At 36.9% G+C, this 21,808-nt stretch overlaps 3 protein-coding genes across 7 annotated transcripts in view; 2 read left to right on the top strand and 1 right to left on the bottom strand.

Annotated features, from left to right (window-relative positions):
- The window catches only part of ASB3 (ankyrin repeat and SOCS box containing 3), a 93,514-nt gene extending 81,633 nt beyond the window's left edge, over nucleotides 1-11,881 (bottom strand). Inside the window, exon 1 of one of the 2 annotated variants that reach the window (XM_080683299.1) lies at nucleotides 11,731-11,881. The gene's annotated coding sequence lies outside the window, so the exon portion shown is untranslated. The remainder of the gene's footprint in view (nucleotides 1-11,730) is intronic. The other variant, XM_080683300.1, reaches the window with a different exon arrangement.
- CHAC2 (ChaC glutathione specific gamma-glutamylcyclotransferase 2) lies at nucleotides 36-7,867 on the top strand. 2 transcript variants are annotated; one of them, XM_080683307.1, is made up of 3 exons: nucleotides 36-247; nucleotides 4,068-4,103; nucleotides 5,759-7,867. In XM_080683307.1, exons 1-3 carry the CDS (start codon nucleotides 113-115, stop codon nucleotides 6,140-6,142), a joined length of 555 nt encoding a protein of 184 aa, XP_080539433.1. In that variant the 5' UTR covers nucleotides 36-112; the 3' UTR covers nucleotides 6,143-7,867. The 2 variants fall into 2 exon arrangements, with proteins under 2 accessions (XP_080539433.1, XP_080539434.1); XM_080683308.1 differs by lacking the exon at nucleotides 4,068-4,103 and having other exon boundaries at nucleotides 5,759-7,765.
- A 50-nt stretch (nucleotides 11,882-11,931) lies between the features above and the next one.
- ERLEC1 (endoplasmic reticulum lectin 1) overlaps nucleotides 11,932-21,808 on the top strand; it is a 30,461-nt gene continuing 20,584 nt past the window's right edge. For 2 of the 3 annotated variants that reach the window (XM_080683305.1, XM_080683304.1), the window contains exons 1-6: nucleotides 11,943-12,277; nucleotides 17,760-17,864; nucleotides 19,458-19,538; nucleotides 20,098-20,175; nucleotides 20,563-20,626; nucleotides 21,256-21,290. In XM_080683305.1, coding sequence (XP_080539431.1) covers nucleotides 12,116-12,277; nucleotides 17,760-17,864; nucleotides 19,458-19,538; nucleotides 20,098-20,175; nucleotides 20,563-20,626; nucleotides 21,256-21,290 — 525 coding nt within the window. In that variant the 5' untranslated portion in view covers nucleotides 11,943-12,115. Of the gene's footprint in view, nucleotides 12,278-17,759; nucleotides 17,865-18,264; nucleotides 18,347-19,457; nucleotides 19,539-20,097; nucleotides 20,176-20,562; nucleotides 20,627-21,255; nucleotides 21,291-21,808 lie in introns of all 3 variants that reach the window. The other variant, XM_080683306.1, reaches the window with a different exon arrangement.

The raw sequence follows: 21,808 nt of genomic DNA, 5'->3' as shown, positions 1-21,808 counted from the left end.
CTGGGATTGCGGCTATCAGCGCCTGCGCCAAGCGCAGCCGGTAACGCGTCCGGCAAGCCGCAATCCAGACCCGTTCTGCCTCCACAGTCACCGTCGAGGTGCTAGCGGAAAAATGTGGGTTTTTGGTTACGGGTCCCTGATCTGGAAGGTGGACTTCCCCTATCAGGACAAGCTGGTCGGATGCATCACAGGCTACAGCCGGCGTTTCTGGCAAGGCAGTACAGACCACCGCGGAGTCCCAGGCAAGGTAAGCCCCTAGCCCGTCCCCCAAACTTACTGTCCCCGGAGCGCTGCTCCCCGCCTGCTGGCCCATCGCCGCGGGACCCACACCCCAACGCTTCCCAGAGCCAAGCATGTGGGTTAGGGATAATGCTGTTTCATCTGTGCTTCTTCCTCTGCCACCTGACTCCAACCTCTCCCAAACCTAGGATACTCCTTCCGAAGCTGCTTGAGAGGCTGGCGGTTAGTTTCTTGAGCAGGCAAGAAACATGGGCACAAACACACAGGCTCGCACAAGGCTGACGTGCTGGCAGGGGGCCCCTATCTTGGCAACCTCTGCCCAAAAAAAAAAAGGCGGGAAGATCCATCTTTGAGTCACCACGGAGTTGAAATAGTAAAATCAACTTGGAAATTCAGCTTTCTGGCCATTAAATTTGTTGGCATTTCTGCATTTTGGCAGACTTTCATTGGTTTGAATTTAAACGTATGTTATTTCTGGGTTTTTTTTGTATCTTTCCAAAGATTTATTTTATGACACCTAAGGACACAGAAGAACTCGTTTCCAAAATTACTTTGGGTTATTAAGAAACTTACTTTGATCACTTTGGTTACACGTTAAATGAGTTCCCGATTTGTTATTTGAGTAACATAGTATCCATTAATATATCAGCATTATTTCAATGTTTCTGGAAGGTTCTCTAAATTATAAATGTGAAATGTAAGTTCTTTGATCTATTTTTCAGTCAGTCATGCAGACACTCATCTCATAATTGTACAGAAAAATAGTAGCAGCTCACTGCTTATGGAAATCAGCCTTGTGCTGGTTGAAAACAACTAATCCGTAAGGAACTCTAAATTTGACTAACTATGGATAACTTGAACACTTGTTTTAATTAACCTCCTAACTATTGGAAGAGCACAAAAATTTTTATTGCTTATATTTTCTTTAAAATACTCTGAAAGTTTTAATAGCTTGATTACTGTTTTTCTTCTTTTTCTTTATTTTTATTGTTGATACTATTACAGATGTCCCATTTCCTCCCCTTTGCCACCATCATCACACTGTTGTCTGTGTCTGTGGGTTATGCATATCTGTTCTTTGGATAATCCCTTCACCTTCTTGCATCCTGTTCCCCTTCCCCTCTGACAACTGTCAGTCCATCCCATGTATCCATGCCTTTTTCTATTTTGTCCCTCAGTTTATTTTGTTCATTAAATTCCACATTTAAGTGAGATCTTATGGTATTTGTCTTTCTCTGAGTGGCTTATTTCACATAACATAATCTGATAAATACATAATAAAATACTCTGAAAGTTGTACGAGCTTGATTAGTTTTTTTAAAGAAATTAATATTGGCCCAAAAGCATGATATCTAAAATGTTAGAAATTAGATGCAGAAAGAAATTGGGGTTAATTCCAAAGAAATACCTACAGTCCTGGAAAGAGGGGCTGAGTGGGGCCTATAGTAGCTTGCACCTGCTAGTAGAGAGACATAGATTAAAATCACAAAAAGCTTCAGTTAGAAGTCATTCTACCTCAACTAGAGTTCATTAATTAAGAATTTGACTTTAAGGTAGGTGACTTGAAAACAGAGGAGTGACTTAGAGCAAATGCATATTTATAGGCCAACAGAAACTTCATGGCCAAAGTATCTCCAAGAATGTTATAAAACAATATTTAATACTTTAAAGAACTAAGTTAAATAAAATACCTTTTGAGTAGTCAGGTATGAACACTTAAAATTGCCATTCTGAAGAGAAAAGCCTTAGCCTAGGGTCCAGTGGTCGGCAAACTGCGGCTCGCGAGCCACATGCGGCTCTTTGGCCCCTTGAGTGTGGCTCTTCTACAAAATACCACAGCCTGGGCGAGTCTATTTTGAAGAAGTGGCGTTAGAAGAAGTTTAAGTTTAAAAAATTTGGCTCTCAAAAGTAATTTTCAGTCATTGTACTGTTGATATTTGGCTCTGTTGACTAATGAGTTTGCCGACCACTAGCCTAGGCTCTAATTTTAATGACCAAATATTAAATAATTACAAGTAAGCTCAGCAGGCCTTGCTCAGTAGTTGAGCGTGACTTATGAATCAGGAGGTCACAGGGCACAGGCCCAAATTGAGGGCTCAATCCACAGTCAGGGGCGTGCAGGAGGCAGCCAATTGATGATTCTCTCTCATCATTGATGTTTCTCTCTCCCTTCTCTGAAATCAATAAAAAAATGTTTAATAAATATTTACGAATAAGGTTTAATAGCATATTTTACTACTCTAGTCTCAACCAAATGTTTATGTTTGTTACATAACACATTGAGATATGTACACTGTGAGAATAGACTGGTAAGAAATTGTCAAGTTAATACAACATGATTCTTTAAAAGAAGACAGCCATAAAAGCCAGTATCTCTTTTTACTTAAATTTACTAAAAAATAAGGCAGGAAAGTTAGCGGGGAATAATTGCAATCACTTTTAAAACTGTAATAGTTTTACACCTATTTCTATTTAAATAACTATCATAGAAAACTAAAGGAGAGTCTAGGTACTAAGCATTTTTTAAAATATAATTTTATTGATTTCAGAGAGGAAGGGAGAGGGAGAGAGAGATAAAACATCAGTGATAAGAGAGAATCATTGATCAGCTGCCTCCTCCATGCCCCCTACTGGGGATGAAACCCACAACCCAGGCATATGTGCTTGACCGGAATCGAACCCCGGACCCTTCAGTCCATAGGCCGATGCTCTATCCACTAAGCCAGTTCCATCTAGGGCAGTACTAAGCATTTTCTAAGTATGCTGTTCTGTTAAAAAAAAACTGGAAAAAAACATTATTATTCACTTCACATTTTTCATAACAATGTATCACCAACCTTATATAAGTATTAACTGCCTGACAAATGATACAAAAACCTACAGAAGTACCCATCAAATCAAAATAACATAATTGCTATATAGGACTATGATTTTTACAGCAACACGTGCTCCTAGTCAGTGATCATTCCGTATGAAATATTTTTAAACAAATGTTAGACTTATTTCTACACCAGTGGCCCAGTGCACGGATTCATGTACATTGAAAGGAAATTAATTAGAAGAAATATTTTAATATCAGGCTCCCTCCTCTCTGGTTCAGGGTGTGTCACCTGAGAACCACCGCTGCCAAGTTGCCGCAGCTCAGCAGCTCCTGCGTTGAGCACCTGCCCCCTGGTGGTCAGTGTGTCATATGTACCAGATGGTCAGACAGTCACTTAGCCTTTTATATATATATATATATATATATATATATATAATCTGCAAAGTGCTATTTACTTTATGAAATTGTGCTTTCTTTTTGGCTTCACTTAATTTTCTTACTAAGTTTAATCAAGCATCTCATTTATATATTTAAAAAACTGGCCATTTCTCAACCAAATGAAAGATTTATTTAAATGTGAAAATTTTTTCACATCAGAAAATTTCAATTTCAAAAAAGAGGAAACATTTTAACACAAGATAATTGTGAACATTTACTAAATCCCTAACTTTTCTAGATCAGCCTTAGTTATGGGTGTGTTTTTTAATATCTCCATCTTAAGTCAACATAATATGTAACTAATATATGCAAGTTGAAGGGAATGGCTTATAAAGGCCAAGATAGTCTGGATAAAGCAGATTCTCTTAATTCACTTTAAAAGTTATTATAAAACATAAGAGCTTTTTAAAAAAGTGTCTAGTATGAGCAAATGAAGATTAAATATCCCATGTCAACAATAATTTGCTAATGCTTGGTTAGTTGATGAATTTTAATTAAGAGAAAAAATATTTGTTTTACTTATTTGTTTTTTTGTGTTTTGTTTTTTTTTACTTTTTGTAAAAAACAGCCTGGAAGAGTTGTGACTCTTATTGAAGATCCTGGGGTATAGTATAAATTTTTTTTGTATAGTCTTTAGTTGCATAAGTTGTTGAGATGTTTCTCAATTTTAAATGAAATTGTACTGAAAATCGTTACAATTTCAACTGCACTAGATCTAGAATTCCTCTTTATTCATCTGTTGAAAAAAGTTGGATGCAGAATGCAAGATACACAACAAAATAAAAACAAATAGCATGTGGTCTCATTTATTTTTCTTAATGAGTTTGTTGATTGAGAATTTTGTGGTCCTCTTTTACATGAATGGAGCTGGCCCAACTACTATTAAGAATGAAATGGAACCCTTAAAGCTCTCCTCACATTTGCTAGGAGTCTAATACAGGGAGTACCCCCAAAAAATGTATACATACTGTAACAGCTGATAGCTCACTTTTGAAAATGAAATTTATTTTAATAAACACTCCCTTTATAATTATTCAAAATGTGTATATACATTTTTGGGGTACACCCTATATTTTCAGCAAAAAACCCAGGCAGGAGTTATTACTTTCTTTATTGTCTAAATTTATCAATAGCACAACAGGTTTTTTAATAGGTTTGGAGCACTAGGAAACTTTTATTTACTCAACAGTCCTCTGTTTCTAAAATATTTTCAGTCATTTTATTGAGGTATAGGTTAAGTTTAATACTGTGAAATTAAAGATTTACCCGTGGAAAGGACTTTGACATACAAAAATCAGCAGCTAGCAACAGCAGATGACTAATGGTAAAATTATGAAATGCTTTCATAATTTACATTAGGAATGGCATCTAAATAAAGGCTTTAAACTAGTAACTATAAATCTTAATTAAAGTTAATAAATGGTATTGTTTCTACAGAATGTTAATTCATTCAAGAGGATGCTTAACAACCTAAAGTTTAATAAAGTTAATAAAAGTGCTCGAGAAGATAGAAAATCTGTATTACAAAATATAAATGTAACGTATCAGGTATTTTATTTATAGTAAAAAAAAATATTAGTAGCTACAATACATTCTTTTTACTGACACTTTGTTCATGGGCTCTCTTGACAAAAGAGGTTGTTATGTAGTATTCTCAAAGGAGTAATTTACAAAGGATACTTGAAAGTTTAGGCAGTGAAGAGTTGAACAAATAAACTACTCAGCCCTTAAGTAGTTGATTACTACAGAGCTTTTAAAACCTTTTTTTTTGGGGGGGGGGGGGAGGAACACCTAATATGTAAAAAGATAAGCGATGCTCAGCTCCTAGCACCCCAACCCCAGCACCCCAACACTCATATCCAGATAGCCTCTGAGGTAGGCTTCAGGGTGGCTTTAACACTGCATGCAGCAGTTTGAAAACTACTGCCCTACCATCAGTGAAATGCTTATGGATTTAAAGCTTCAGAACCTCAGTTTTAATGACCAAATGAAGACCTGATCTTTTTTCATTTCGGTCTCATTAGATAAAAAACATTTTCAAAAATTTAAACAAAGATAATTATCCTGGTGTGCAATAATGTTTTCAGACTGAGGAATTTAAAATGATTTCCTTTATTGTTTAGCATGTACCTCTTTGATGTACTAAGTAAACTGCATTGATTTCTAAGAATAAACATGAAATTTTCTTACATCACAATGTACTTCCACCTATTTTACCTTGTAAATACTAAATAATATATTCTTTTCATTTTTCAATAGGGTTGTGTATGGGGTGTTGCTTACAGACTGCCAGCTGGAAAGGAAGAAGAAGTAAAAGCGTACCTTGACTTCAGAGAGAAAGGAGGCTACAGGACCACAACAGTCATTTTTTATCCAAAAGATCCCACTACAAAACCATTCAATGTGTTGCTATATATTGGAACACATGATAATCCTAATTATCTTGGTCCTGCACCTCTGGAAGATATTGCTGAACAAATCTTTAATGCAGCTGGTCCAAGTGGAAGAAATACAGAATATCTTTTTGAACTTGCAAATTCTATTAGGAATCTTGTGCCAGAAGATGCAGATGAGCATCTTTTCTCTTTGGAAAAATTAGTAAAAGAACGTTTAGAAGGAAAACAGAACCTCGACTGCTTATAAAGACCTAATCATTGACTTTTCCAGAGAAGCAGAACTTTTAGTCTTCAAGAATAGTTGCACTGCACAATGACAATATGATTTGGAAACATATTTACTTGAAGATCTTATTCATTTTTAATGTTGTAGTCAAGATATCAAAATTCATAGTTAATTCCAAGTGTCCTGAAACACATATATATTCAAGTATAGGGTATAGTTAAAGAAAAAATTCAATTTTTAATAATTTAATGATCTCCTAACTGTATATTGAACACTTAATCATGAGAAGTGAGTTCTGTAGAAAAATACAAGAAATTTCACAGCTTGTTTTTTAATCAGAGTAAAAATAATTTTATTGTTTCATATCATAATACTATTTTGAAGTTGTAGAGCATTAAATCAAAAGTCTAATAAATATAATAAGGTATACCTTCAATATATTCCTATGCAATAATTCTGTTACCATGGTTTAAAATATATAAGCTTAAAATAGTGTAATTGGAAATATATAGTAACTAGAGGCCCGGTGCACAAAATTCATGCACTAAGAGGGAGGGGGTCTCAGCCCGGTCTGTGCCCTCTCACAGTCAAGGAGCCCTCGGGGGATGTCCGACTACCGGCTTAGGCCCGCTTGGACATCTCTCTCACAGTCTGGGAGCCCTCACTCCTTACCACCCACCTGCTCACTGCTCCTTATCGCTTAGCTCGCTGCTCCTTAGCAGTGTGAGCCGGGCTTCTAGCTGAGCGGCGCTCCCCCTGTGGAAGCGCACTGACCACCAGGGGGCAGCTCCTGCGTTGAGTATCTGCCTCCTGGTGGTCAGTGCGCATCATAGCAACCAGTCATTCTGGTCGTTCCGCCATAACGGTCGCTTAGGTTTTTATTATATAGAGATAGATAAGATTTCAGCTTTGATTAGAAATTTCCTTGTTCAGTTATTAAATAATATCCCTTCCAATTTAAGCCCCCCCAAAATTAGCATGTTTAATATAAAAATTGCCTATAAGTCTCCTTTTTGAATAAATGCATTTTACTACATGGAAAAAAACTCATTCAGTTACAAAAGCACAAATTACATAATATAAATCCACTAACAATGTAGTCTGTCATTCACTTTGTATTAATCTTATAGTAAAATTTTTAAATATAAATTAAACATATTAAGTGAAAGTTTGGTCTTTTTAAGGTCTTTTAGAATTGTAAACTTTTTTAAGTAAAAATAATGGCACTGAGTGGATTTTTTAAAATAGATGATTCTACTTCTACTCCAGGCCAATCATTTGCTATACAGATTTTTTTACCCTTCTGTCTTGTCACCTAAACAAAGGCTTCTGCTGAATTAGTGGTGATGGTGCCACTCAGTAGGAAATGTATAATAATATACATTATTAATTCATGTAGAATTAGCCTTGATTCAAACTCATCAGATTATTTTTCTCAAAAGGATATAGTCTCTCTAAAAAGCTTTCAATATGAAAAGAATTTCAGTATCACATTAAATCTAATATGAAGCAATAAAAATTCTTTTAACCCAGGCATGACTAATAGTACAGAATAAAAATAAAGCTGTCCTGTGTGGTGACTGTGGGAAGTGGGGGAGGAGAGTGGAGGTGCAAGAGGGTTTAGAGGGCATAAATGGTGATGGGAAAAATAAAAAAGAAAAGAAAAGAAATAAGCTTTCTGGAGGAGACATATAAGTAAATATGAAAACAAAAATAAATAAAACTCTCCTACATAGTAGGAACAGTAGTCCTTTTCATGTTTTTTTATTTATTAACACTTTTCTTGGTAATTTACTCAGCTATATAGCTTTTTAAATATTTTCCAACACTTTCAATATTAGTGTTCCAGAAGGCATTTCATTTGTCCTGTACAAGAAAAATACTGACATTCGCTAATGAATATCACATAAGGATATACCAGGCACTTACATATGAAAGCATTTTCTCGATAACACCTCTAAACTTGTTCCCAGAATAAGTAACTTGCATACAGTTACACATCTAATAAATAGCAGAAATTCAGGTTTCTTTGACTCAAGCACAAGATCTTTCTACAATATATTTTAAAAACCATCGGAACTTAACCATCTTAACTACCCTGCATTTTTTTCTTCAGGTGGTAAACAAGGTTAATGTTTTGTATAATGAAATAGTATATAACTTATGACATAAAGAAGCTAGAGTTAATTTTGATAGATATATATAGAGATTCCAACAAATATAATGGGCCTATCCAAGATTCACATGCTGTAGCTCACAATCACATAGGTGAATTCAAAGATCTAGCCTTTTATTTTACAAGGTTAGGTCCAAAGGAGTTTGTGACTCCCCATGATTCTTCTATCACTTAATACATAACAGAATATCAAGGGGGAGGAATTACTTTATGATCCTCATTTACATGCCTTTCCAGCTTTCAGTTAGGAATTAGAGGAACCCTGACTAGTGTGGCTTGGTTGGGTGTAGTCCTGTGCACCAAAAGGATGCTGGTTCAATTCCCTGTCAGGGCATGTGGCTGGGTTGCAAACTAATACCAAGTAGGGCATGTACAGGAGCAGGAAATGGATGTCCCCCTCACACATCGATGTTTCTCCCTCACCCTTCCTCACTCTATAAAAATCAATAAAACTATTTTTTTAAAAAAGAAATTAGACAAGAAAATATGTGAATATATATGTGGCATGCCATCAACATTAATAGGGAGGCCCTGTTCCAAAAGGCCCAGGAACAGGGATATTCATTTTCATTGAGATGGAGAGAAACATAACTAAAGTGGGGAAGTTAAACAGTACTGAATTAGAGAGAAGCTAGGGTTTGGAGCCTCCATATCAGCAAGAATCATAACAAAGGTACCAATTACCTAGAGCTTACTTTTGTTAGTAAAACTAAGTCTCTCTTTACTGGCCTTGGAACTCACTTTCAAAACATTTTCTCTCATTGTGATCTATTCACACACACAACTCAGGCTCTCATTTCTCAGAATACAAAGAGTTAGGTGTTATGTATTAGGAATTCAAGTATGAGTATAAACCCTCCATTGAGAGAAGGCACCTGTAACATAAATCTCTAATTGAGTGGATTTTTTAAAATAGGTGTTTCTACTCCTACTCCAGGCCAATCTTAAATTTCCTTTACCCACTCCCAAACAACACATTCACTGTTCAATCTACCAAGAACTATAAATAAGTACCATTTTATAAATACCACCTCCACACATAAAAAGTTTATCACCCCAGCCGGTGTGGCTCAGTGGTTGAGTGTCAACACATACACAAGAGGTTACTGGTTTGATTCTCGGTCAGGGCACATGTCCAGGTTGTGGGCTTGATCCCCTGTAGGGGGCATGCAAGAGACAGGCAATCGATGTTTCTCTTTAATAGATGTTTCTACCTCTCTCTCCCTCTCCCTTCCTTTCTCTCTAAAATCAATACCAATAAGAACATATTATTTTGAAAGTTTATCATTTAGGGAAACAAAGATTGTTGTACTGTCAACTTTGAATACTTTAAAGCATGAATGTGAGCCATTTCTTTAAGACTGATTTTAAAAATTTGACCATTGGTTAAAAAGCATGCTATTAAACAATGATTGGGTTACCAATGAGATCAAAGAAGAAATAAAAAGCATCCTGGAATCAACTGACAATGAAAACACAACAATCCAAAATCTATGGGACACAGTGAAAGCAGTCCTGAGAGGGAAGTTCATAGCTCTACAGGCCCACCTCAAAAAAACAAGAAAACTGGTAATAAATTATCTAACCCTGCAACTTAAATAATTAGAAAGAGAGCAACAAGAAAAGCCCAGAGTAAGTAGAAGGAAGGAAATAATAAAGATCAGAGCAGAAATAAACGACATAGAGGCCAAGTGTGTGTGTGTATATATATATACACACAAAAGATCAATAAAACCTAGAGCTGGTTCTTTGAAAGGATAAACAAGATTGATGAACCTCTCGCCAGGCTCACCAAGAAACAGAGGACCCAAATAAACAAAATCAGAAATGAAAGAGGTGAAGTAACAACCGACCCCCCAGATATACAAAGGATTGTAAAAAAATACTACGAACAACTCTACTCCAACAAACTGGACAACCTTGAAGAAATGGACATATTCCTAGAAAAATACAAGCTTCCAAAACTCAATCAGGAAGAATCAAGATTTGGAAACAGCCTAAGTGCCCATCAGCAGATGAGTGGATTAGAAAACGGTGATACATCTACACAATGGAATACTATGCTCCTCAAAAAAAGAAGGAATTCTTACCATTTGCAAGATGGAACTGGAGAGCGTTATGCTAAGGCCATGATCGGCAAACTGCGGCTCGCAAGCCACATGCGGCTCTTTGGCCCTTTGAGTGTGGCTCTTCCACAAAATACCACGGCCTGGGCGAGTCTATTTTGAAGAAGTGGTGTTAGAAGAAGTTTAAGTTTAAAAAATTTGGCTCTCAAAAGAAATTTCAATCGTTGTACTGTTGATATTTGGCTCTGTTGACTAATGAGTTTGCCAACCACTGTGCTAAGGGCAAGTCGGAGAAAGATAAATATTACATGATTTCACTCATTTGTGGAATATAATAAACAATATAAACTGTTGTTGATGAACAAAAATAGAACCAGAGACATAGAAGCATGGAACAGACTGTCCCACCTATGAGGGAAGGCGAGGGGTGAAGGGGTAACAGATCAACCAAAGGACTTGTATGCATGCATATGAGCATAACCAATGGACACAGATAGTAGGGGGGTGAGGGCATATGCTGGGGGGTGGGGAAGGTCAATGGGGAAAAAGGAGACTCATGTAATACTTTAAACAATAAAGAACTTAAAAAAATAATAAGTAAATAAATAAATAAACTACTCTTCCTGCTTTGTGATTTGGTTCAAATTCGGGATTGGGGAGAGAAACAGTCTTTAGCAGATCTAGAAAAAGATTTAGCTTTTCCCACCACCAGAAAGACAATGATAGGTGCTCTTTGGCTAACACTGCGTAACCCATTATGTTAGAAATTAAAACGGTGGCATTTTTTAAAAGGAGGCGTAGGAGACCCAAACTTTATGCCTTATTTTGAATGCAGGCAGATGTGTCTTAACCTCATGTGATTCATAACCTCACATTCACTTAGCCCTGAAACCTCACATAAGGAAACTTAGCTTCATTGATAAAACAACAATCCAACATTTCATCGGGATGAAGGAGCCCCACGTGGGGTTAAAAAAAAAAAAAATGTAGGGACAGCGATACCCAGCTGCTCTCCCCATGAGGAGAGGCTGGTCCATGCCAACCTCGGAGGAATACCGTGTTCTCATACTGTGACAGGTTTCCTCAGCGCGGGCATCCCTAACCCAGGGCTGCAGAGGCTGAGCAAACTGCCCGCGTTAGTTCGCGGAGGACCACCGCCCACCGCGGAAGAAGCGGAGAGAAGCTTCCGGCGGGAAGAGGAAGCGAGCAGATGCTAGGAGCGGAGACAGGGGAAAAGAAAAGCAGCGAGAGGGAAAAGCAGTCAGGAACACCGTCCCTTCTCCCTTGGCACTACTTCCAGTTTTCTCGTCTAAGGACAGGAACCGGGCCACTCACAGGATTCCCGCGCCACCTCCTCCCGAACTCACCGGTTCTCTGTGCTGTCACTTCTCCGCCGAACAGACTGGTCCGAGGCCCGGTCTTCAGACGTCCCCTCCCGGGAGGCCGCTGGGTTCGATTCCCTTGCGAAACTGCGGTTGTGAGAAACCAGCAAAGCCCAGCCGCTATCCCGGCTTCCGTAGCGACTGCTCGGTGACCCCGGATGTTGATACTCCGCCTGCCCCGGAAACGGTGGCAGGTGGCCCAAGGGAACAGGGGCGGTGTAGCCCGGCTCTCCGGAAGGAGACGTGGCGGCGGTTGGGCCCTGGGCTGCCTGGGCGTTTAAGTAGTCCCGCCGCCTCCTCCTCCTCCTCCCCTCCTCTCCTCTGTGGCAGAGGAGGTTGTGTTGGCGGCTGGAGAAATCGGCGGTGGAGGATGGAGGAGGGAGGCGGCGGCACGCGGAGTCTGGTCCCGGGCGGACCGGTGCTATTGGTCCTCTGCGGCCTCCTAGAGGCGTCCGGCGGCGCCCGAGCGCTCCCCCAACTCAGCGATGACATCCCTTTCCGAGTCAACTGGCCCGGCACCGAGTTCTCTCTGGTCAGTGCCCTCGCGAGTCCGTAGCCATCTCGCTTCCTCCCGGCGTTCAGGGTTCGGCCCCTTCCCTCGGTATTCTACGCTTGTTCTCCTAGAACCACCTGTGCAGGCGCATGCCTCCTTCCCCCCTCCAAAACTCGGTGTGCCCCGCGTTCATTCATTCATTCATTTGTACAGCAAGTGTTTCTCGCACACATGATGTGGATGTGCCCTCCATGCTGAGCATCGGGGATCCAGCGGTCAGCTGCTCACTTTTTAAATCTGTCTCCCTAGACTTGCTTTACCAACACTCCCTCTCCGGGGAGGACGTCTTCCTAGAACCACGTCAGGAGTGCACTTTCTCTTCTCTTTGGGAAGTCACTACAGCTGTTGCACACCGCCCTGCCCGCACACCCTGGTTACTGCAGAGAGGAGTTCCCCCTCTCATTCATCTTCGTTCTCTCTTTTATGCGCACACATCCATATGTGCACAGCTCGTTTCCCTTCAAAGCTGGTTTTGAGATGGCAGTTTGGCCTGAGGTGCTTACGATGCTCAATGCAGAATATCCTTTACAATTTTGATGCATTACGACTGTTAATTAAGATCCCAGAACGTGAGATTTTATGACCAGTTTTCCAATAATGAACATATATATAACCTCACCGTAATGAAATTCTGCAGTCCTTCTCTTTGGGGAGTGATTGCTGAAAAGTCTTCCTATCCACTGTAAGCCAATGAAAATCTGATACTTTCCCTGTAGTGATTGATTCATTTGTTTCAAACTGAAGTCCTTGGAAACGGAAAACTTCTTAAAATTTCTTACTCCAGTTACCTATAGTGATTCCACTTGGGGAACTATTTTAGTATATTGTCCTATTACTATTTCATTGAAACAAGATGTAACAGGATAAAGGATGTCATCATTGCCACAACCAGTTTCTATTTGCAAATGTTAGTTTTTGCTAATATTTCACACCTGCTTTATTTCCTCACCCCATCCTCCCCCCAGTTTTCAGTTCTCTTATTCTGGCAGTTCAAATTTATCTAAGTAAATATTTCTCTGGGAAGCCAGGTTTATCTTTGGGTTAATGCCATGAAATATAGGGTGGGGCAAAAGTAGATTTACAGTTGTGAGTACACAAAACAGAGTTTATTCTTGTGTAATTATTAATTATTGTATTCTTTTCCATAGGAATAACTATAAATCTCATTTTGCCTCACCCTGTATTGATAATATACAACAGTTGTAAGTCAGACATAACTTTAGCAGGGTTGGGGTTATTGTTTCCAGACAGCACACTTGGAATGAACATGACAAATGTTTAAAGAATTTGGTCATTAAAATGTTATACTCTTGCACCTGTGTTGTTGTTGTTTTTCTTTAATTTAAAAACTCATGCTGATATATAGCCCTACCAAACTTACCAATCTATAAGTGGATGATTTAAATTAGCCTTTTTAGAGGTTACTACCAAGTTATTATTCAGTTTTCTTCCTGGCCCTGCTGTTTACTAGCTAGCTAGAAAGAGGAAATGCTATACCAACCTTTCACATATCTATCAATTTTATTTTGAAATTTTGTTTTTAATTACTTTTCTTTGGCAATGCATAATCTAAGATGGGGACAGTTGAAGATTTGGGGAGACTTTTTCTTTTTTTTAAGTTTGAGTTACTTTCAGAAAAATCTAGATAGATTTTTCTATGAGTTGGCAAAAGGTCTGTAGCCCTCAGGCAAAAATAAGCCCCAAGAGACATCATTGATTTTTTTGATTTTTAAAAAAATATTTTTATATTCTTAAGGCTTCCCTTTCCTACTTATGTAATTGAAACTGCAGCTCTCCTCACCTGGCACTGTCATTTGTTTCTTTATGGGCCAGTTGGTTGGACATTTGTGTAAAACTAAGCAGCTGCAAGAAGTAGGGAGAGGGCCTTTACCTCTCTGCCATCTAAAATTGGAAGGGACTGCATTAGATCCGGATTTCTTTTAGGTCTAAAAGTATTTTGTGCTTTAAATCATCGTCCCATTCATATATATCAAGAAATACATAATCATTACAATTTGGCTTCCAAATTTTGGAAAAAGTATTAAGCACCAAACATTTTTAAATTGTTTACATTAATTATTATATTCTTTACTGGTTTTTAGCATTAAATTTTGTTTTGTGTATATATTTTCCTTCTGAAAAATCACTTCTAGGTCATTAAAGTGTTCAATTATTCATTACTTCATGGAGTTCATGATTTTCAGAATAAGACTACAAAATAAGTCTAATTTTCTCTACTTCTGTTGTTAATATAGAAATGTATTCCCACTCAAAAACTTGCCTCAAACACTGCACTTTGGAAGAGTGGTGACTTACTCCATGGTTCCAAGCATGTTATATATGTTGACAAGTTGTGCCACTGACTTTATTTTACAGCCTCTTTCGGATGGTTCTGTCTCTCATTCTCTATCTTAATTCCTCCAGATTCATGTCAAACATTAGGGATTTCTCCCCTGTCTAGATATTTGTAAAGTTCTTTAACCTTAAAGTACCAAGCCCCTTTGTGTAGTGTCATTATATTAAAATCTGATTTTTGTCAAGTCACTAATATTACCTGTTACAATGAAAATACTTTAAGGTTTAAGTTACATAAAACAAGTTTTTTACACCATCTGTAATTCTATACATGCAGAATTTATTATATTTTATTTGCTTAAATTAAGAGCCTATTTCATAAAATCGGAAGGAAGCATTTTAGTAGTAGATCGAAAAAAATTTTAACTTAGAAAATCACAAAAGTTTTTAAAATGTTACTTTTTCCCAGTAATTTCCATTACAAAAAAAGAAGGGTAGAGTTTGTTACAAATTTTTCTTTATCATCCCAATAAGTGACTCTCTGTTCAGTAAAGAATTTTCAGATATAAGAATTTCTTCTTGATCTGTTTTATTGATGAGGAAAGCAGCCTTTCCTGAACTAATGAAAGACAAGTCTTTGCATCTTCACACAAAATAGTGATGGCTTCTATTTCTTGTTACCCCTTCCCTAGACCTTGAAAACAAAAAGCAGAGAAATGAGGTTTGTGTTTTGTTTTGTTTTGTTTTATTACTGATTTCAGAGAGGAAGGGAGAGGGAGAGAGAAATGGAAAAGTCCATGAGAGAGAAACATCAATTGGCTGCCTCCTATATACCCTCTACTGGGGATCAAGCCTGAAACCTGGGCAGGTGCCCCATTGGGAATGGAACAGGTGACCTCTTGGTGCATGGGGCGATACTCAATCAAATGAGCCACACCACACGGCAAACAGTTCCTTTTCCATTGTTAGCATTGTGGTGAACATGTCAGCAAATAAGTCAATATTGCTATAGAATTCAACTCTGAACATTAGAGCTGCAGATACTTCACAAATAAAGGTGAATACATATACATGCAAATATCTGCCTTCATTACAGTACAGCAATGATTTTACAATAATTCAGACCATCCAATGTTAAGAAATGTGAGTCATGTTTGAAGAACTCACTATCATGTATTCTGAATATTGTAAAACATTGAAAGGCATTGTGCTACAGCAGTTTATTGGCTCAACTAAATAAATGTTTCTAAGGATTCCATTAGTGTAAATTTGACTTTGCAACTCTAACTTTCATTCCCCCTCTTATAATAATCTTTTTTGAAAGGATCCTGGCAGGGGGTGGGGTGGTAGTAAAAGGTAAAAGGGGCCAAATATGTGGTGACAGAAAATGATTTGACTTAGGGTGGTGGGCACACAGTGCAATACACAGATCATGTGTTATAGAAATGTACACTTGAAACCTATATGATCTTATAAACCAATGTCACTCCAATAAATTTATTTTTTTTTAAAAAAAAAAAAAAGGATCCTTGACCATAAACCAGGAATCTATATAGTAATCTAAGAAAAAGTTAACAAAAGCTGATTCAAATATATTAAAACAGTTAAGAGCACAGGACATGGAAACTGTACTTACTAGCTGTGTTACCTTGGACAAATTATTTAAACTCTGGACTTCAGTTTCCTTTTCTGTAAGATGGATAGAACACTTGTTTTGAGGAGCAATGAGTTAATAACTGTAAAGGACTTAAAATTATACTTTCATGTAGTTAATACAGCTCATATTTACTGCTATTTTTTCATTTAAATTTATTGTCTTGGGAAAACAATGCCCTAATTTGCATTTGTGTTTAAGATGACATTGGTGTCAAGTAGTACTGGTTTTATTGTGGTTAAATGTTGTTTTTGTTAAATTTGAGAAGAGAACAAAGGTACTTAATAGTATAGCCAAATAGTATAGTGGTTTCATAGTACTGTAAGAATAGAAAAGATAAGAGAGAATTGAATTATCATAGAACACATATTATAGACTGAAATCTCTGCCTTAGTAGTTAGTGACACATTTGCTATCACAGGGATTTTTTTTAAAAAAATAATATCAGTTATAAATGAAATGTTCATTTAAATTACATTGGTTCATATTGATTTGTGAATTTGTTTTGCTTCATAGTATAGAAAGATTTAGGGATAGTTTTGTTGATATGTATCAGGAGTTGGTAAATTACACCTTTGGGCTTGCCCACCACCTGTTTTTATAAATAAATTTTTTTTATAACATAGTCATTCCTATTTGCTTATATATTGCCTATGCACTTTCTTACTACAGTGGCATAGTTGAGTAGTTACACAGAGACCATACAGCCCACAAAGCCGAAAATATTTACTATCTGGCCCTTTATAGAAAAGATTAGAGGCCCGGTGCACAGGTTTGTGTACTGGTGCAGGCATGGCCTGCAGGGATCGGCCAGCTGTGGGAACGCTGCTCATCCCAGTCAGCCAAGTGGCACTCCCGCTGTGGGAGTGCACTGACCACCAGGGGGCAGCTCCTGCATCACAGCGACTGGTCAACCAGTCATTCTGGTCATTCTGCCGTTTGGTCGCTGGGCTTTTATATAGAGAGATTAGCTGACCCATGGTATATACTAAAAAAAATTTAAGTCGGCACAAATGACCCATGTTGATTTTTTCTTTTAGAAGTAGTTTATCTGTACAGTATCCAAATGTGAAAAATACGGCACTATATTTTGTTCAAATGTCCCATCCAACACAATTGCAAGTACTTTTATAAAGTGCTGTAGATTCTTACATATAGGTAGTAATTGTTAGTAGAAGTAATAAGTATTCAGTGATAGTGTATCCATGAACATTGCCTCTTAATATTTTTAACCCATATTTTAACTTCAATTTGTTGCATTACTACTTCTTTCTTTATATTTCAAACTTTCTTTTTTGTTTATAGTTTTCTGTTATATTGTAACACCAGGATAAAGTTTGTCATCTTCATTTTGCCATTTAAAAATACATATAATCTTTTCCCTTTTCCTTTGGAAATATGTTTTAAAATCCTCTGTTGAAGTGATGAATAAGTTTGACTGAGGACTGTAAGTTATCAGTGTAATGCAATTTAACCAGAGAAAGTAATGTGTATTTTTTGTTCTCTGTCTAGCCCACAACTGGAGTTTTGTATAAAGAAGATAATTATGTCATCATGACAACTACACATAAAGAAAAATATAAATGCATTCTTCCTCTTGTGACAGGTGGGGATGAGGTATGTTTTTATAAGTATATTGATAATCCCTGTCACCAAAGATACTTATTTAAAACATTGCAACTTCATACTTTAAAATTGAATGGCAGGTTTTTAATAATCCTGTTTTTTTTTAAGTAGTCACTTCTGTTATCCTGAAGTCTTTGATTTTACAATTCAACTTGGAAAAATTAACCACCAATTATTGATGTTTTGAATAAAAATCTAACTCCATTCTTGCTTTCCTTTATAGAAATGAGGGTTTTGTAACAAGATATAATTTTTAAATATATATGTGACATTTTTAATAGAGAATTGCTAATAAATCTGTAGGCACCTTATGCTTTCTAACTGCCTTAGCTCATGCCCATTTCTTCCTCCTAAAATGCCCTAACTAACTGCCTCTTATCCATCCTTTAAGGCAATGACTTCTTTCAAGATGAAACAGGAGAGGCAGCATGGTAAAATGGAAAGGACATCAGCCTAGGAGCCAGGAGGCTGAGGTATAGGCTATAGTTAGCTATGAAACCTTGAAAAAAATTTGAAACTCAGTTCTTCCACTCAATAAATTTATTGAGCTAATTATGTAATATTTTCATGATCTGTGAAATGGAAATATTAAACTCAGTGAGTGCTTCTTAGTTTTGTTCAGATTTGAAATTGGTGACAGCTGTTTAATTTTGTTTTAAACCTACTTAAGACACAAACCACCTACACACAATCATACACATATGTATATATTTGGCATTCAAATCTGAAGTGTAAAAATACCTAGAAAACTAAGAAGTACCTTAAAATTTTCAATATATTCTACAAGATTCAACTATTCTGAGGCTTTTTTAGCTAGAATTTGGGCGAAATCATTTAAAAATTCTGAAATAGTCTATAAGAATTGTTCAGTAAACTGATGCTCAGAAAGCTTTTCTTAAGAGAAGAAAGAATGGAAGATTATTCTATGGCTCCATATTTTATACTTCAATTCTTTTGAAAGAAGTGGTATACAATAGATTATTATTAAAGGACTAGAGGCCTGGTGCAAGAATTTGAGCACCAGTGGGGGTCCCTCAGCCTGGCCTGCGGGATCAGGCCGAAATCAGCTCTCTGACATCCCCCAAGGGGTCCCGGATTGTGAAAGGGCGCAGGCCAGGCTGAGGGACCCCACTGGTACACAATCAGGGCCAGGGAGGGACACGGAGGTTGGCCAGCCAGGGAGAGACCACGGGAGGGCTCCAGGGCATGTCTGGCCCGTCTCACTCAGTCCCGATTGGCCGGACCCCAGCAGCAAGCTAAACTATTGGTCAGAGCGTCTGCCCCACTGGTGGTCAGTGCACATAATAGCAACTGGTCGACTGGTTAACTGTCTGCCCCCTGGTGGTCAGTGCACATTGTAGTGAACGGTTGAGCGGCCTTAGCATATCATTAGCATATTACGCTTTGATTGGTTGAATGGATGACCAGACACTGAGCATATTAGGCTTTTATTATATAGAATTTGACTTTTTTTTCCTTTTTATTTCCAAGCATTTGTGATTTGACCAATGAGTTAACAACCAACAGTAGAGTTGGGTGAAGTTCTATAATAATTGCAAGTATTAAACTCTAGTTCTTTCATAGGAAGAAGAAAAGGATTATAAAGGTCCTAATCCAAGAGAGCTACTGGAGCCACTATTTAAACAAAGCAGTTGTTCCTACAGAGTATGTATTCTATGTTTACTTGATAACTAGAAAATAAATTTTCAACAGCCAGTAGGCCCTTGCATATAATTCATTTCTTTTATGTTGTATCAAATTTTCAGATGTAAATCTAAGCTATTGCTTAATAGTATTTTGTTCATTTAAATTCCGTATAGTGTATGTAGCAGACACCCAGTAATACCAATATCAAATAATATCACTTATCAAACAGTTTTGAATGTTTTTCAGATCAATTTTCAGATCAAAAGAAATTTTCCTTATATACAATTTTAACTAAAAATGCTAATTATTATCTTGTAAGCTATATGGAAAAATGATCCCTAAGCCTGTGGGTTTTTCTATTGCTATTTTCTTCACAGAATTTTTACATATAGCTAATTAGTGAAAACCATGAATAGACTTCAGAAATTTCATTTTTTTCTGAGGCATAATAGTAAGTTTCATTTAATGAAAGCTTACTCTAAATCTTGGGGGAAATCTTATCTACCTTAAGTATCAAAAAGTAACTCAATTGAGTTTATGCGGGTTTTGTGTATTTAAATACATCCTTCTTTCTTAGATTGAGTCTTATTGGACTTATGAAGTATGTCATGGAAAACATATTCGGCAGTACCATGAAGAGAAAGAAAGTGGTCAGGTATGTTTTCCTTCAAAATACCAAGTATGCCCTGGCCGGTGTGGCTGAGTTGGTCAGACATCATCCCGTGCACCTAAAGGTTGCCAGCTAGATTCCGGGTCAGGGCACATGCCCTGGTTGTGGGCTCGATCCCAGGTAGGGGGCGTGCAGGAGGCAGCCAAATCATTGTTTCTCTCCCTCCCTCCCCTTTTCCCTTCCTTTCTCTCTTTAAAAATCAATTTAAAAATTTTAAAAAGAAAATACAAAGTATGGAACATTATAAAAGGAGAACTCTAATAATGAGATTAACATTATTTTTTAACATTTTAACATTAACATTTTAAGTTTGTATTTTTGAAAAATATATTTGCAAAATACTCATATTTTTTATTTTATTTTTAAATATAGAAGGTAAATATTCACGAGTACTACCTTGGGAATATGTTGGCTAAGACCCTTCTACCTGAAAAAGGTTTGTGTCTATACTGACTTGATAGTAACGCTGGAATTTGATATAAAGTAAATGGAATTTAAAAGATTTTGTTGGAGACTATGAATTGTAAAACACTAAAATAAATTTCTGAGCAATTCCTTAGAAAACTTTTTCAAAAAGATCTTTTCATTATTTTCTGCTTTAACAAACATTATGCTTTTTTTACCTATTAATATGTTTTTTTAAATCTCATAAGATATACATGTTAGTGTTATGTAGTGCTAGTCTTGCTTGGTTTAAGCAAAGTTTTTATATATTGAAATAGACATGTAGATGTATCCCTCAAATTGTGAAATATTTTATTAATCTGTATTCAAATTGATCACTAATTTATGATTAAACTTTTTACTGAGATAAAAATACTTTAAAAGAATACTATTGTGACCAGGTTTTTTGCATCAAATAGAGTATTTCCTAGGCAAAGATTAAATATGACTGTCCTTTCAAATAACACAATTTCAACTTGGTAAGACTAGTAAGATAAAAAGTACATGCATGTTTAGAAAGAAGTTTAAGATTACAGAGTTGATTGAAAATTTAATCATTTGTGTCTTGTATATAGTCACTGTCATTCTTTATATTTACCTTACTCTTGTATTATTTCACAGAACAAGAAACAGAAGAAAAGGAAAAATCAAGAGAGGCAAGTGACAAATGTTGATTTTTCTCTCTTAACATCTGTTAGGCATGAATTTATATAACTTCATTGACAGAATATAGCCCATGTGTTCTTTAACTGTATCAACTATCTCAAAAGATTGGGTGAAAGAAATTTGCAATATGTTAGGTTTTTCTGAGAAAAGTTACACTATGATAATCTTATTTACTTTTAAGTTCATACAAAAATAAGCAACTTTACCAAAGGCATGTCTGGGAAAGTTTCTATAGTATCATTATATCACCTCTGTGCTTAGCAAGGTTCCCTCTCTTTAACTATGGAAACATTTACAATAGAGCTTTTGTGTTTGGTCTCTATCTCCTGTGGGTAAAACAGATAAAACTATCTATGTAGCCCTAGCTGGGTAGCTCAGTTGGAGCATAGCCCCAATACTTCAAGGTTGCAGGTTCGATCCCTGGTCGGGCATATGCAGGAGTCAACCAATGAATGCATGAATGGGTGGAACAATAAATCAATGTTTATCTCTTTCTCTTTCTCCCCTT

The sequence above is a fragment of the Plecotus auritus genome (genome assembly GCF_963455305.1).
Source record: "Plecotus auritus genome assembly, chromosome: 8".
NCBI classification, from domain to species: domain Eukaryota; kingdom Metazoa; phylum Chordata; class Mammalia; order Chiroptera; family Vespertilionidae; genus Plecotus; species Plecotus auritus.
Note: the sequence above shows the minus strand (reverse complement) of the source record. Positions and strands in the feature narration are given on the sequence as shown.